This window comes from Mastacembelus armatus, chromosome 18 (assembly GCF_900324485.2).
Source record: "Mastacembelus armatus chromosome 18, fMasArm1.2, whole genome shotgun sequence".
In the NCBI taxonomy this organism is placed as follows: Eukaryota; Metazoa; Chordata; class Actinopteri; order Synbranchiformes; family Mastacembelidae; genus Mastacembelus; species Mastacembelus armatus.
Genome location: NC_046650.1, coordinates 15,365,949 through 15,381,643, shown reverse-complemented (window position 1 = coordinate 15,381,643; position 15,695 = coordinate 15,365,949). Strand labels below are relative to the sequence as shown.

Sequence of the window (15,695 nt, the reverse complement as noted above, 5' to 3'; positions counted from 1 at the left end):
TCTTACAATTTATGGCATTTTAATCACTTATGACTCATATTATCTTTTTATTACTGTTATACAACAGTTAAAGCAGACTGAGGAGCACACTTGCACACATCCCAGAGATAACTCAAACTCCTTTGCAGGCCGTCTTGTAAGATCTTCTTCAGCCATGACCCAATCAAGATAGTGCAAGCCAAAGGCCAGTACATGTATGATGAAATAGGACAGCGCTACTTGGACTGCATCAACAATGTGGCTCATGGTAAACACACATATGTGCAAAAATATCACTTACTGTCACATACTGTCAATGACCCCCACCACATTTAACAGAAAAAACATGAAACGTGCTGTAAGTGTTCTCTCTTGTTCTCAAATTGTTTGGTTCTTGTTTGAGCATGGATCAGAGCTGGAGGTCTGGGTCTCATTAGAGTATATGAGCTTAAGAAACTGATTTGCACATATAACAAACATCGTAATAAACATCTCATTAAAAAAGACTGAAGCTGCACGACTTTGCAGAAACAGGATGTCTCCTGGCCAACTGCACAGAACAGGCTTTTATTTCAGCATCTGGCCTCCAATTATCAGTTGCAATGAGAGGTTTTCCTCTGACCTCACGCCACACTCGGATGATTTAAGGCCTCAGTTTAAAGTATGTTTTTCTCCTGGTTCTAATCCTTTGTGCATCCTTTCTTCTTCTATTTCTCAGTGGGCCACTGTCACCCAGATGTGGTGAAGGCAGGAGCTCAGCAGATGGAACTGCTCAACACCAACTCACGCTTCTTGCATGACAACCTTGTACTGTATGCTCAGAGACTGCAGGCCACACTGCCTGACAAGCTGTCTGTCTGCTACTTTGTCAACTCTGGGTATGTCTGCATTTCCTCACACTCAGTTACCAAAACAACGTAGCAAACTGCTGTGAAGCACAAGGCGCCGTAATTTGGAAGATAAAAGGGTATGGTCCGAACACGCATGGATATCAGGCTCACAGTGATCACTGAAAAATAAACAGAAACAACTGTAGCCATTTCAAGTCTGATATTTAGACTAAATTAGGATCAGCAGTAATGGGGTTTCTCCTTTAACAGCACGTTAAAAGCTAAAAGTGAGACCCACGTCAGTTTTCCCTCCGAACAAAACAAATATCTCAGCAGAAAAGATTCCTCTGGCTGAAAGTGTTGACACCCGTAAACTTTACTGAACCAATACTTCCAAAATGTAGAAATGAAAGTATCTACCTGTACACATCTGGTTTGTCATGGAATAAAACAGAGACATTGTGGAAAGAGTTGAATTCTTGTGTCACCTGAAATGGCCTCATAATGAGAAGTAGAACATCAAACTGTGTCTGAGTGATATCCATGGCTTCTGCTGTGTATTTTGTGGTGACTGAGTAACTCAGGGTAACTCTTGCCTCTTTGAACTTCAGCTCTGAAGCCAATGACCTGGCCCTGCGACTCGCTCGGCACTACACAGGCCACAAAGATATCATCACCCTGGAAAAGTGAGTACCTGCTATTGTTGGAAAACATCTGGGTTTGTGCCACATGAGCCAAATGACATAAACAGTCCTGAGTGGTGAAAGTCTTTTTATTCACTGCTTTTCTGCCATAGTTTTCGGAAACATATGTCTATGTCCATATATTTGTCTTTTAATAGTTGCATGTTTCAGGTGACGTTACAGCTGATGCCTGTGTTGGCTTGTTGTTTGCAGTGCGTACCATGGCCACATCTCATCCCTCATTGACATCAGTCCATACAAGTTCCACCAGCTGTCAGACACTGTGCACAATCAGTTTGTCCATGTGGTGAGTGCTTTTTGTCCCCGTCTGCCTGCCTGCCTGCCTGCTATTAAATCTCCATGACTCACCTGGCTCCACTGGGCTTTGGCAGGCTACACCTGTGCATTCACAGGGAGACAAGTGTGTATATGTGGATAACAAGGCTGAGACAGTAAGACATGAGAAACATGAAATATTAGTACAGTTCATTACAAATTCAACATGGTCATGTCTGAAAGTGTTAGGAACAACCAAACTGACTGTTTTTTATTTACCCTGACACTTACAAGCTGATGTTTTGTCATTATAAACACGCGCTGGTGTAGTTTGATATGGCAGTTTGAGGAATATCCAGCTCTGATGTTACCTGCCAAAGGAGGTTGAGTCAGTGTCACCAGCTTCTATATTTTATTCATGGCCTGAAGGAATCAAGCCACGGCTCAGATGCTGGTAACTCAAGTCAAAGAAAAAAACTAAATTCATGTTTTCTCTCATCCTGCCACACAAGTCAACATGCGATCAGAACGTTTAACATACATTTGCATTTGTATGGTTTTGAGGATGATGGTGTTTTGAATATTCAAATCACAATTAACCTAATTTTCCATCACTGAGGACCTTGATAAAAATGATGTTCCAATTCCACATTATATATATGTTGCCATGAAAAGGTGCATGTACTGATGTGGTTTCAACAGCCTAATGTGTAAAATACATCTGATCAACAAAAGATCTCATCTTGTCTCCTCAACAGGCTCCAAGTCCAGATGTGTACAGGGGCAAATACAGAGCGGACCATCCTGATCCTGCTACAGCATATGCTGATGAAGTCAAAGAAATAATCGACAAAGTCCATAAGAAAGGAGGAAAGGTACTGTTTGGGTTATCAGATATAAGTGTCAGAAGGAATGAAGGGTGGGTTGGTGTTTATGAGAGTGAGGACAATAAAACATATGGATTTTTATTTTTAATACAAAGTAAGAACATTTGGGAGGTGCCAGTTTCATTTTCTGCTATTACATTTTTTTTACTTTTCCTGCTTCTTTCACTTTGTCTCATTCAGACCATGGACTTTTAGGGTTAAATAGGACTCTCAGTGTCAAGACCATGGACCTTTAGGGTTAAATAGGACTCTTAGTGTCCAGACCATGGACTTTTAGGGTTAAATAGGACTCCTAGTGTCCAGACCATGGACTTTTAGGGTTAAATAGGACTCTTGGTGTCCAGACCATGGACTTTTAGGGTTAAATAGGACTCTTAGTGTCCAGACCATGGACCTTTAGGGTTAAATAGGACTCTTAGTGTCCAGACCATGGACCTTTAGGGTTAAATAGGACTCTCAGTGTCAAGACCATAGACCTTTAGGGTTAAATAGGACTCTCAGTGTCCAGACCATGGACCTTTAGGGTTAAATAGGACTCCTAGTGTCCAGACCATGGACCTTTAGGGTTAAATAGGACTCCTAGTGTCCAGACCATGGACTTTTAGGGTTAAATAGGACTCTTGGTGTCCAGACCATGGACCTTTAGGGTTAAATAGGACTCCTAGTGTCCAGACCATGGACCTTTAGGGTTAAATAGGACTCTTAGTGTCCAGACCATGGACCTTTAGGGTTAAATAGGACTCTTAGTGTCCAGACCATGGACCTTTAGGGTTAAATAGGACTCTTGGTGTCCAGACCATGGACCTTTAGGGTTAAATAGGACTCCTAGTGTCCAGACCATGGACCTTTAGGGTTAAATAGGACTCTTGGTGTCCAGACCATGGACCTTTAGGGTTAAATAGGACTCCTAGTGTCCAGACCATGGACCTTTAGGGTTAAATAGGACTCCTAGTGTCCAGACCATGGACCTTTAGGGTTAAATAGGACTCCTAGTGTCCAAGCATCGGCTTTCACTCAGATGTCAAAAATGCTCAGTACAAGAGTATGTCCATGCAGGACAGATATTGTGTGTTACGTGATTGTATCTCGGGCACTGCCAGGTGCAAAGTGAAACACACTTATGTAAGAAAGAGCTCTATAGGTCAATGCCTGCACTCCTCCCCTTTTAATTACATTGTACATGCATTTATACATGGAATTGTACAATTACTGTGCATTGAATTTCCCCTTGGGGATTAATAAAGTACTTCTTCTTCTTCTTCTTCTATTTCTTCTTTTCCAGTTTGTCAGTCTGGCTTTTGAGAGATGGGTCAGCTGATATGTTTTTCTCTTGTGCAGGTCGCTGCTTTTATTGCTGAGTCATTGCAGAGTTGTGGCGGGCAGGTCATTCCCCCCGCGGGCTACTTCCAGCGAGTGGCAGAGTATGTACTCAGCAGACAGCAGAGGTTCACTGATTGTCGTACTCAGTGCCTGAAAGCTTTATTTTTTAAATCTAGAATCAACTCACAAACACGTGCAAAATGAACTTTATAATCTGCAAAAAACGCTTGAATCAATTAATGAAACCTCACAGAAAACAAACTGACACACTTCTTCTCTCTGTCTAACTCTACTGCCCTCCTGCAGTCACGTCCATAAGGCAGGGGGCGTTTTTATCGCTGATGAGGTCCAAGTCGGCTTCGGGCGTGTGGGCACCCACTTCTGGGCCTTCCAGCTTCAGGGAGAGGACTTTGTGCCTGACATCGTCACCATGGGAAAGCCTATTGGCAATGGTCACCCCATGTCATGTGTGGTGACAACTAAAGAGGTGGCAGAGGCCTTCATGTCATCTGGAATGGAGTATTTCAATACAGTAAGAGCATTAGGCTGAACTCTACGTTTGATGCTCTTAATATGATAAAAGTCTTTATTTTTTTTCTTTTTGCTTTGGGGTCATTATTAATTAGACAAGACAAGAACTGGCAGACTAGAGACGAGACATTACAGTATATAACCTTTGCTTTTTGATCCACACTGATGCCAAATGCTAATGACCTGCTCTTATCACTGACATACAGTTCTTGTCCGTATTTGCCAAACACACTGACACAATTGTTTTCCACATTACTGGGAAAATCCCTTCCTGTGAAGGGAAAATAAGAGGTTCCAGAGGGTTGGAGCAATTCTTTGTCCTTTATTGTGTTATCAGTTCAGCATAAAGACATTATATGTCTGAGATGTCTCAGAATCACCCTGTGATCTTACAGCAGGGATCAGTGTGGTCATACCTTTGGTATAATCTTTCCTCTGTGCGTGGGTTTTGTATTTCTCAGTTTGGTGGTAACCCGGTGTCGTGTGCCATCGGTCTGGCTGTGCTCGACGTTATTGTGAAAGAGGATCTGCAGGGCAATGCACAGCGTGTGGGGCGATACCTGATCAATCTGCTGGAACAGCAGAAAGAGAAGCATCCACTGGTCGGAGACATCAGGTTAACAAATACAAACACACAAAGTTACAAATGTGCAGCAGCTGCTCGGTTCAGTGCACGCAAGCTGATCCTGCTGATTATATCTGACCATTCCTGTAATTTCCACAACATCTTATAAGTCAGTGATTTAACAGTGAAACAAGATATTTTTAGTTTCAGTTTCTGTGATACATTTACTGTGGGCTTACAGCTGCTAAATATTACTAAGGAAAGGTTTCATCTGAGGTGTATAATACAGTGTTTTGGAGGAAGAACACATGATTGTTTGTGTGTCAGAGCTGACTAAATCCATGGCGTTGCATCCTGCAGGGGCTGTGGCCTTTTTGTTGGGGTGGAGCTCGTGAGGGACAGGTTGAAGCTAACTCCTGCTACAGCAGAGGCTCAGGAAATCTTATATAAGTAAGTGGAAGTGTGTGAACTCTTAAAGCTTAATCTAAACATCGGGGCGATATCCCAAACTCAAAGTTCTACCAGAGTCGTGATAGGTTTGGCACAGTGTGCAGAACAATAATCTCATATCAGACATCATGCTTATCAAAGTTAGATAGTAAAAACTGCATCACACACGCTTTCACAAAGTTCAGTGACATTTCCTGCCCCCTCTGGGTCTAATCACTGGTTGAAAGGTTATTAATGAAATGACAGCCGTGTTGAAATGACTCTCTGTGGTGCAGGATTAGAGTCCTGTGCAAGGATGTTAAAACATCAAATCATATCATATATATCACAAGGTCAAATATTGATCATTGATATTAACTACCATAAGCTTTTCACAGCAAACAGTTTGATGTTTCATCACAGCAACAGAATATTAGGTGTGTTTGATAACATGCATTCAGGCTGCATCCAGTCAGGTGAACCTGCTGTTCCCACAACTTAATGGAAACTCACCTGTGTACTGGATTGTTTGTTTAGCTTCTTTACTCCTGTAATTTACTACAAATTGCACAATATTTCATATTTTGTTCCAGATTGAAAGAACAGCACATCCTTCTTAGTGCTGACGGACCCTACCGTAATGTGCTCAAATTTAAACCCCCCATGTGCTTCTCCACGGAGGACGCTGACCTGGTGGTGGAGAAAATGGACCATATTCTCACAGGTACCGAACACTTGTAGTGTAGTCTGATTGCTGGAGAACAGTGTTGTCTTTGTCCTTTAATATTTAAAAGGACCAAGGGGGTAATGATGGCGTGCTGTTGCTCAAAGATCTGTCCGTCATGTGTTATTGTGTTTCCAGAACTTGAGGAAGCAATAGGACTGAAGATGCTCAACGCAGTAAATAAAGAGAAGGAAAGCAATAAAAGAAAGGTGAGTGTGACTCTGGCCCCCAAACACCTAAAAGAACTCAATAAATCCAAGATTGTATTAGGACCAAAACAAATCTGATCATTGGTAGAAAGAAGGCAAACACAGGACACTGACAGGGTGGCTTCCTCAGCAGAAGATGATAAATCGTGTGAATTTATATTTAAATGAAGATCAGATCTTTCCGAAGGGTTCACACACTTTTTCTTGCCTCTGTGAAAAAGAGAGACAACTGTATGTTTTACCAGATTTTCATTTCAACCTTGTTTGTGATTTATTCCAAGCTGCCGGCTGATGAAAATGGACTTGAGTGTCACAGTGGTTTGGTTCACAGCAAAGGACGCAGCCAAGGAGTACGTCAACAAACCAAACACCTCAAGATATAAAGCTGCTCTCAACACTTAGCTACAGAACTGATAACAGACATGTTTTCTGCAAATTGGACCTTAATATGGAACCTAATGAAAAACATTTTATTGTAATAATTTACTGTATATCTCTTAGATTGAATTGTCTTCTCAGGTATTTTTAATTACATGAAGGAATCAAGTCAGTTCATCTGCAATTTATAGATTTATAATTTTTAGTCTTATATCACTGGGCATTTATTGAGCCACATCCATATGTGGACTTTAGCATTAAAACACAGCTTTACTCATATAAACGTTGCCCACTGTATTTGACAATGTGCAATACCTCTACAGGTTTTGACATATTTTGTAGTGAATCAGTCACAATGTGTTAAAAAAAAAAAGTCAAACTGTTTATATGTTGATAATGTGGAGAGAGCAGACATGAAGTGACCCAGTGTACTGTACAGTGTGGTGCAGAGCAAAGCACAAAGGAGCCTTAAAACACTGTAAAACCCTAATTTGATCAGATGTCTTATGTTGTCTCTGGACAATGTGTGGATTTAAATGTGCGTTTTGACAAGAACATTATGCTTTGAAACAGCCTAATGGATGATCGAAGGTTTCAGGTTCTGTACTTTATGACATCTCTATAGACATGTAACGTTAAGAACTGACCAACAGAGGGCGCCATTTAATGCTTAGACCCACTTTCAACAAACTCACTTTATATTGATTGAGAGATTCAGTCTCGTTTTATCCATCACTGCCCTTCATACATGTCTGCAGGTGTGTGCAGATGCTGAATGTTCAGAATAAATGAGGATACACTGACTTCAAAAAGCTCTGAAAAGGAAGGTTTATTTCACAACTTCATACAAAAACGCAACAGTGACAGGTTTGAGGCGTTCTCAGTGATTCCTTTACAAAACCATACATCATAATTCTCATTCAGACTTAAATCTCTGTTACTCACACAGTACTACTCCTCCTTTCCAATCGGTGGCTCCATCCTGGCAGTGTCCAGAAACTTCTTTTCCTTTCTCTCCTGCAAAGTGCCACTAGCTTCTTTCACTAAAGTAAAAATATTCCGAAAAATGTTTAACGTTTTGGATCATTTTTACGAGATTTAACAAGGGACTGTGACAAAATTTGCAAGTAGGACATGTACTGATCTAACCATGCAGGACGAGGTCTGAAAAAGAGACCGGTGGTCTCTGTTGCACCCATTTGTTTGGACATTTGGACAAAGAGAAGGAAAAGAAGTCAGTGAACACTGACAATACAGAGCCAGTGTGAGACTGTCAGTGCAGTCAGGTCTAATTTCTTGCGCAAGATCAGTGCTCTCAGTCCACAATAGGTATTGATTATATTAAAAGTAGATTTTATCCATCTGCCTGTTTACTGTTTCTGTCCATCCACATCTGTTTGCTGAAGAGTTCTGTGTCTTTAGCCCATGAGGTATCCCCTGAAGAGACAAAAGACACATTTGTAAACGCAGTAATAACACACCTGACTCAGACCAGTTTGGTGTGTAAATGAAGACGCGGGCTTACGGCAGCTTCATGCGCATGAACACTCTGGCCATGAAGAAGCTGAGGAGGACGCTGACGAAACCAATGAAGAGCAACAGGAAGCGGTTGAGTTTGGGAATGTTTGGCGCGTTGGAGCGGTCCAGGATTATAAAGCCCAGTCCTCCCATTGTGAACAGGAAACTGGAGGCCAGTCCCTCCATAATGTACTGCCCATTTACCCTGGAACAACAAGGATGCATCGGCATTACAACTCATCACTTCTGCGCTTTAGTGCACGCGCACTGGGACTGTTCGGGTGCACGTTATACCTGTATGCCAGAAAGGCCACCGGCCGCTGGTGTCCGTGCTCATCAGTCATTGATCCCACACTTGGTGGCTCCACGATGACGTCATAGATTATACCTGCAAGGTGAGAACGACAGCTCTGATTGGTCAGACCCCGGTGAACAGCCAGCTGTACCACAAAGCTCCCCCCACCCCAAGCGACTCCCTGAATATCTGACGTTATTACAAAGCAAATACCAGATCAGCGTCTTCACAGGTGAAGCGCACATCTTAGCGCTCCAGCTGTGCAGCCCCCCTGCAGCTATGTTAGCTTAGCACAAACATTTACCTCCCGTGATGAGAAAGTAGGAGACGATGACGATGGCGTACACGGTCATGGCCGACGGCATGTGCAGCCATGACGGTTTCTTCAGCTTTACATTTGGACATTCAAGCACAACAAACGGTATGCTGTATAAAGTCTCCATGCTTTATAGAGATCCAACTAGCCTGCTGCCGGGACTGGGAGACGTCTGCGACTGTGTTGACGTGTACCGGAAGTACTACTTTCTTTTTTTTTTTTTCATATCCGTTCGACAGTGTTTTATTTATAATAATTTCAATTAACCATTTCTTTGTTTTAAGATTAAACAAATCACAAAATATATATTTGTCTGAGATTTCCATTCAATATAAGGTAAGTGTTAAAATTTTGTTAGTAACCTCAAGGGCTGCGTGTGACGTCAACTTAAAGAGACAGTAATTAACTCTTTCTTGAATGAATTTAAAAAAGGATTTTTTCATCTTTTTTATTCAGTTAATTATTTGGAATAAAAGAACATGTTTAAACCTGTGTTTTTACAGTATGATGAATAATCCTTCTGTTGTAGTATTTGACTTTCACTTGTTCTGAGCTATTTGATAATGATGATTTATTTCTTATAAATATTAACCAGTTTAATCATGTTAACATCAATGCTTTGTTTTGAATTTGATGGTAAACTGGATGTATTTTTTTCTGGATTGCTGGGTTGTTACTGTTTGGATAAATTACTTATCATTGGGGAGGACCAGTAGATTGGTGGTTAGCACTGTTGCCTCACAGCAAGAAGGTTCCTGGTTTGAAACCCATCAGGGCCTTTCTGTGTGGAGTTTTCATGTTCTCCCTGTGCTTGTGTGGGTTTTCTCCAGGTACTCTGGTTTCCTCCCACAGTCCAAAAACATGTATGTCAGGTTGATTGGTGACTCTAAATTGCCCATAGCAGTGAGTGTGAGTGTGTGAGGTTGTTTGTCTCTATGTGGCCCTGTGATGGACTGGTGACCTGTCCAGGGTGGACCCCTGCCTTTCACCCAAAGAGAGCTGGGATAGGCTCCAGCTGATCCCTGGGACCCTAAGCAGGAATAAGTGGGTATAGAAAATGGATGGATGCTTATCATACTTGATAATGTAAATAGCTGTTAATTTTACACCATAATAATTCCCACTAGGCTCCAGTTGTATTTCAACTAGTATTTCAGTACTTTTCAACTTTTATTAGTTACTTATCAAGAACCTTTGTTAGGCATTTCCTTTTTGCTTTAGAGCAAAATAGAATCCAAAAGTGTAATGAGCATTTTATTACAATCCTATTTTTTTCACACCCATTCAAGTAAGAAATCCTATTTGTCAGATGCAGGGCTTTCAAGAATCAAACACTAGTCACACAGATATTCTCTTTACAAACAGACACCAAGGAATTTGAAATCACAGCAGTAAGTGGATTTGTTTGTCATTTTTTTATTGTGGCAATACAAATACAGTTTATTTCAGTTTCTGGCTCTGTGCCTGCGCCTTGAGCACCTTGACGACGATCTTCTGCTCCTCAATCAGGAAAGCACGCTTGATCCTGGGAATAAGAACAAAACAGACAACTTAGATGTAAAAGCATCATCAGTAACTCAATTCTCCAGTTTGTATGTTTTTATCATGGCAAATATCACCACCGTCCTCTGTCTTTCAGCTTCTCTTACCTGTCGCGCACACACTTGGCGCACATGGAGCCTCCGTAAGCTCTGCTGACGTGCTTCTTGGTCTTGGAGAGCCTCATCAGAACCTGAGGTCTAACAGCCCGAATCTGTCGGACAGAGAACACAGCAACGGTGAGGACATGACTGACTGAGGAGGCATTTACAACACCACTAGAGTGTTATAGGTTCAAAAAGCAAAGGACTTGCTTATGATGTTCTACTCTACTTTTTGCACCATCTCATACTCAACACTTAGCAGCAACCCATAAGATGTGGACTGAATCAGTCTGACAGAGAATATCAGCTCCTGCTGCTACATCTAGTGTCAAAGGTATGAACCAGTTCACCTGTATATAAATTTGCACTACCCAGAATGCAGCTGTACCACACTTATGTTTCTAGATATGTAAAATGCTCTGACCTTATTCTGACTGTGAGCTCAAAAAAATTCTCTCTCTGCTGTGCACTTTTGTTTTCAGGTATAAAATATCCACCTTATAATTTGTTTTTGGAAATCTACCTTAATTTTTCATCCCCCTTATTGTGACAATCAATAAAAGGTTTGTATACAAGTAGAAGAAAAAAAACAAATCCACATTGAGGTGAGGCCATTGAACATTTCACTATTAATTCAGACAATGCTTGTTAATAAGACCTGTGTTTACAGTCAATTACTCAAGGGCCCAATATCACTATAAAAAGGGTGGACAGGTGCTAGATGCATCTAACACAACTCTTTTAAAAACCAGCATCTAGGTTAATATTTATCATACCTATTTAACATATTACATTTTATTACTCTATTTGTAACTCCAGCTGCATTCCTGTATGTTCAATATCACCCTCCAAACAAATTCCTTAAATGCACTTTCAGCAAATACAACTGCAACCAAATGCAGAGAAAGCAGCATTAAGAGCATGTGTTCAGCATTACTGTTAAATTATCATAAACCTGCAAACTCCCAATTATAGACAAATGACTAACATTAGCTGTACCTGGTATTCAGTAGAACAGCTTTTAGACCAACACTTGCTCTATCACACACAAAACAACACAGGCCTCATCTGTGATTTGTTGAAATCAACTGATATAACAGAGCTGGGAGAAACGTCACTGAATGGATGTAGACAATACTCCTGACTTTATCAATGCAAAGCAGCCTGAACAACAGACGACACTAAAGTCCAGCTGCGTCTCTGGACCCAGGTGTGTTTTGGTCTGCACCTTAACACAGAATTCACTCTTTACTGTTTATCGTCACTGTTTCTTCCTAGAGACGGGTATATAACGGTGTAAAGACAAACTCCCAGAGCGAACACTTCGTGCCTCAATATTTTTCAAACCGATAACATTGCACATCAATGCCATTGTTTTTCACCCCCTGGTCGATTTCTCCAACATAAAATTAGCACAAAAAGTACAAGGACACTGTACAGAAAAATGCAGCTGAAGGGTTTTGTTATGACAGCAATGTGTGTTTATGTCCTAATTTGTCATCTGAAGACGATACACACTACGTGAAACCCTCTGCCAGTTATCTATCAGAACATCCTCACAATATTTTATATCATTAATAGTATGTAGCACATTTTCTGTTTCTATCCTGTTAAAACAGAGACATTATTAACATCTATTTGTGTTGCTCCTGGTGTGTAAAGGCTCTATAAGTCTCTATAAACCAGTCTTTGTTAATAGGTGGCAGTATTTAAGGAGACCAGCCCCTCCAGACCTCACATGCAGCTAAAACCCAGCGGATCCACTTACTCCACGCAGTCTTCCTGGGCAGATGCCGCATGCGGACTTGGGGGCTTTGCCAACCTTCTTGGTGTACAGGTACACAATACGGTTACCAGGCGTCCGGGATCTGTGACCCAGCACAAACACACAATTATGACAGTTACACAAACACGCCATGCTGCGATGCTGTGTCCCTGTCCAGCTTACTTACAGTCTGGTTTTGTTGGAGTTGGTGTTGTAGGACAACCTACGACGGTAAGTCAGGCGCTGCACCATCTTGAACCTGGAGCCAAGACACGATATTTAGTTAGTCAAAACTGGACGATGCTAACTCTGCTAGCCAAGCTAACGACGACACAAAACAATGAGCCAATTTAGCCGAAAGACTGTCTCACACCACAGGAGCCTTACTGTCGGACAAACCCGCTGATTCTATAAGATTTAACACATTTAGTCTGAGGCAGCGGCCTTCACAGGGGGGACCCGGGACCTGTATTTAAACTGCCCCTAAAAACTCAGTAATTACTCTAATTATCACTTGTGCGGGACCTAACTAATGTCCTTAGCATTATCTTTACTAAAACTCGGCCACATCCGCTTCTAAAACACAGGATTACAGTGGATTATTAAACCCTGATGTTTGAGAGGAAAGCAGGAGCCGCCATACCTGCTGTCGCCTTAACCGGAAGAGGACGGAGCTACTCGGGTTAAAGGTTAAAGCTCCTCCAGGCTCAGGGTTTTGCTGCTTCCCCCTGCTGGTTCATGGGCGTCACTACACAGAGACGTCGAAATTAGTTAAAATCAAAATAATAAAAGATGAAAATTAGTTATGGAATGTAATGGCTAAAATGAATTAATTAATTTTATTGGTCAATAAGTTTTTATTTCCTTGCAAGCGTCATAACAAACTAAATACTGTTAAAAAGTTACAAACACGTTTAATATGGTTATACTTCTGTGGATGTGATCTTTGGAATAATTCATAAAAAATTTACATGTTTAGCATTTTGAAGCTCCCAGCTGTATGACATACAAAAGCACATAGCACTAATTAGTTCCTACATAAAACCAATGAAACCAGTGCAAAATGAAGTAAAATATAAACAAGTAGAATGTAAATTTTAAAAAACCGCAACCACCACATTTTCAGCCAAGTGTGAACATTTTGTCTTTTTAAAAAAATAAATAAATACAAGGGAATTCTTGAAGCAATTGTGCAATAATGTGCTAACCTATTTTCAGAGTTCATTTTGACATGTCCCAGCAGGAAAACCACAGGTGTAATCAATGATGTTTACTACGGCCACCTTCATTTTACATCATGAAATGCCCGACCTGCTGTGCTGTACCTGCCGGTGAACTGACTTTGTTGATATAAGCAGATGCATCTGTGTTTTTTCTGTCACGGGTCACAGAGTTCATCACCATGGAAAAGGCCTCTGGCATGTTTCTTCTGTTTGGTCCTCAGCTGTGACCCACCCATTTCCACCAGGCAGGAGAGAGGGAAATGACAGGTACATTTAATTTGCAAAGAGATGATGATACAGACGTTGTCCAGTAGATGGAAGCAGTGATGTACATGACTATCAATATCATGTTATACTATACTATACAAATACTTTTTATGCAAATACTTAACCCAAAATTAATTATCTTAAAAAAAATGTATTATTTTTTTAGACTGTCTGGTACATCTGGTAAAATAATTTCACATTAGAGCCCACAAAATCTATATGTGTTGTCTCAGTGCATTTCAACATGTGTTTATGGAACAAAAAGAACATGGCATGCATTGCTGCTAAACGTCCAGGTAGTGGAACCTGCAATACACACACCGTTTCTGCAAAATGAAAGAAATAGCTCAAAATGTCTCCCAGTCGAAGAGGTGATGTGTCACAATCAGACATTTGCCAGTTGCGCTCAGCCAACAGATGGTGAGCTTGGCATCTTTTTACACGAAGCATTTGGCAAAAGCAAAGTTCAGTGTCAACACAAGGCTCTGTGTTGGTGCGCTGCATGTTTCAGTCAAACTAAATGTCAAGGTTTTAAGCTTCACTTAATCAGAACTCCTTCTGGGCTGGATTTGGTTCTGCCATTGAGAATTTCATTATTTTGCACAGCTTGTAGTCAGTACACCTGGAAATGTTCCTAATTCATGAGGCAGAATTCACTGTGGAGATGTTTTTCTTCCTAGTCATGATCATACCTGCTGCTTGCCAATCTTTTACATATACATACAGTATATTTCTAAAATGATCATTTTCTGTTTTTTAATGTCAGTTGTGAGAAGCCCTCACTCAGAAACTCTTTGTTGCTGATGACCTCTACAGGCTGACACTTGTTCTACATGATCCGTTAAGGGCCCAGTTTGATTAAGTCCAGATGTGACGAGCCCTGTGATATGAGAGGTCCCTGACAATTGGCACCAACTCCAAGAGATTGAGACACACACACACACACACACACACGTCCAAATGGTAACATCTGCAGGGGGTCTGGCTGAATCTTGTCAAAAGTAATTATTCAACAAGAACAAAAAAAAAAAACTCATCTCAGTGGAATAAATGAGATCTCAGTTCTTTCCTGGTGGTCTGAAAGGGTTTTATTCTGTACAGTCTGAGGATGCCGTGATGTCCACACCCCCTTCCCCCCATCAGTTCTGACTAGTCAGAGATGAAAAGATGAACCATATCACCTTAAGTGCACTTGATTACACAAGCCTCTCCGACCCCCCACCCCACATCTCCTTGGGCCTTCTGTGTAATCTGCTGAGATTTAAACCTGCTGCTCCTGTTTAATAAATCCACTGCGATTAAAATAGGATTACAGCTCTGCTTTCGCCTTCCTAATGACATCAGAGCATGAAACATTTTTGGACTTTTTATTTTATATATTTTTGTTCAGGCGCATTCCTCCTCCATTTTTTTTTTTTTTTTTTTTGGTCCACACGTGTCGGGTTGATGACGATGCAGCGCTCAGCCATTATCAATGCCGCCCTGCTTCCCATCAGACTCTGGAGTGTCAGGTTACTATTTGCTTGAACCCTGTGAACTTTAACACTGTACGTGTTGTCCTTCCTGCTTTTAGTAATGTGACATAAGGGATGGAGCAAACACATCAATATGAGTCTTTTGTCCTGTTCGTCCTTCCGTAGAAATGTCCTGCAGTAGTTAAGTGCTCTGAGGTCACAAAGGCCGACTGTTTTGTTATTTTTCAGTACTTCATCTAATCTTATGACCCCATCAGAGAAATCTATGGAAGGTCATACATTCTGCTTTAATGCACATCAGCCACATGTAAAATGAGGATGCGGATTGTTTTATTGTGTAGTTTTGCAGGGCGTTCAATGTCCAGCCTGCTGAGGATGATTG

General features: G+C 41.1%; 3 protein-coding genes across 3 annotated transcripts; 1 reads left to right on the top strand and 2 right to left on the bottom strand.

Moving 5' to 3' along the window:
- Nucleotides 1-177: 177 nt before the first annotated feature.
- etnppl (ethanolamine-phosphate phospho-lyase) lies at nucleotides 178-6,816 on the top strand. The gene is made up of 12 exons (XM_026298698.1): nucleotides 178-247; nucleotides 698-857; nucleotides 1,421-1,495; nucleotides 1,706-1,799; nucleotides 2,527-2,643; nucleotides 3,994-4,076; nucleotides 4,282-4,507; nucleotides 4,968-5,122; nucleotides 5,432-5,521; nucleotides 6,094-6,224; nucleotides 6,363-6,433; nucleotides 6,715-6,816. The coding sequence occupies exons 1-12, from the start codon at nucleotides 193-195 to the stop codon at nucleotides 6,814-6,816; spliced, it is 1,359 nt and encodes a 452-aa protein (XP_026154483.1). The 5' UTR covers nucleotides 178-192.
- Nucleotides 6,817-7,623: 807 nt separating this feature from the next.
- On the bottom strand, nucleotides 7,624-9,133 carry ostc (oligosaccharyltransferase complex subunit). The gene is made up of 4 exons (XM_026332683.1): nucleotides 8,929-9,133; nucleotides 8,624-8,717; nucleotides 8,337-8,534; nucleotides 7,624-8,248 (listed from the first exon to the last, which is right to left on the bottom strand). The coding sequence occupies exons 1-4, from the start codon at nucleotides 9,065-9,067 to the stop codon at nucleotides 8,230-8,232; spliced, it is 450 nt and encodes a 149-aa protein (XP_026188468.1). The 5' UTR covers nucleotides 9,068-9,133; the 3' UTR covers nucleotides 7,624-8,229.
- Nucleotides 9,134-10,336: 1,203 nt separating this feature from the next.
- rpl34 (ribosomal protein L34) lies at nucleotides 10,337-13,067 on the bottom strand. The gene is made up of 5 exons (XM_026299011.1): nucleotides 12,992-13,067; nucleotides 12,536-12,607; nucleotides 12,352-12,451; nucleotides 10,590-10,693; nucleotides 10,337-10,465 (listed from the first exon to the last, which is right to left on the bottom strand). Exons 2-5 carry the CDS (start codon nucleotides 12,598-12,600, stop codon nucleotides 10,381-10,383), a joined length of 354 nt encoding a protein of 117 aa, XP_026154796.1. The 5' UTR covers nucleotides 12,601-12,607; nucleotides 12,992-13,067; the 3' UTR covers nucleotides 10,337-10,380.
- Nucleotides 13,068-15,695: the final 2,628 nt, after the last annotated feature.

Bases quoted from the DNA above. Each gene is read 5' to 3' on its own strand.
- etnppl (XM_026298698.1), top strand. From the start codon at position 193: ATGTATGATGAAATAGGACAGCGCTACTTGGACTGCATCAACAATGTG. The intron at 2,644-3,993 runs GTACTGTTTGGG...TCTCTTGTGCAG, and splicing joins TCCATAAGAAAGGAGGAAAG to GTCGCTGCTTTTATTGCTGA. The intron at 6,434-6,714 runs GTGAGTGTGACT...ATTTATTCCAAG, and splicing joins AGGAAAGCAATAAAAGAAAG to CTGCCGGCTGATGAAAATGG.
- rpl34 (XM_026299011.1), bottom strand. From the start codon at position 12,600: ATGGTGCAGCGCCTGACTTACCGTCGTAGGTTGTCCTACAACACCAAC. The intron at 10,694-12,351 runs GTAAGTGGATCC...TCTGTCCGACAG, and splicing joins GCCCAGGAAGACTGCGTGGA to ATTCGGGCTGTTAGACCTCA. The intron at 10,466-10,589 runs GTAAGAGAAGCT...TCTTATTCCCAG, and splicing joins GCCAAGTGTGTGCGCGACAG to GATCAAGCGTGCTTTCCTGA.
- ostc (XM_026332683.1), bottom strand. From the start codon at position 9,067: ATGGAGACTTTATACAGCATACCGTTTGTTGTGCTTGAATGTCCAAAT. The intron at 8,718-8,928 runs GTAAATGTTTGT...CTCACCTTGCAG, and splicing joins CTACTTTCTCATCACGGGAG to GTATAATCTATGACGTCATC. The intron at 8,535-8,623 runs GTATAACGTGCA...TTGTTGTTCCAG, and splicing joins GTGGCCTTTCTGGCATACAG to GGTAAATGGGCAGTACATTA.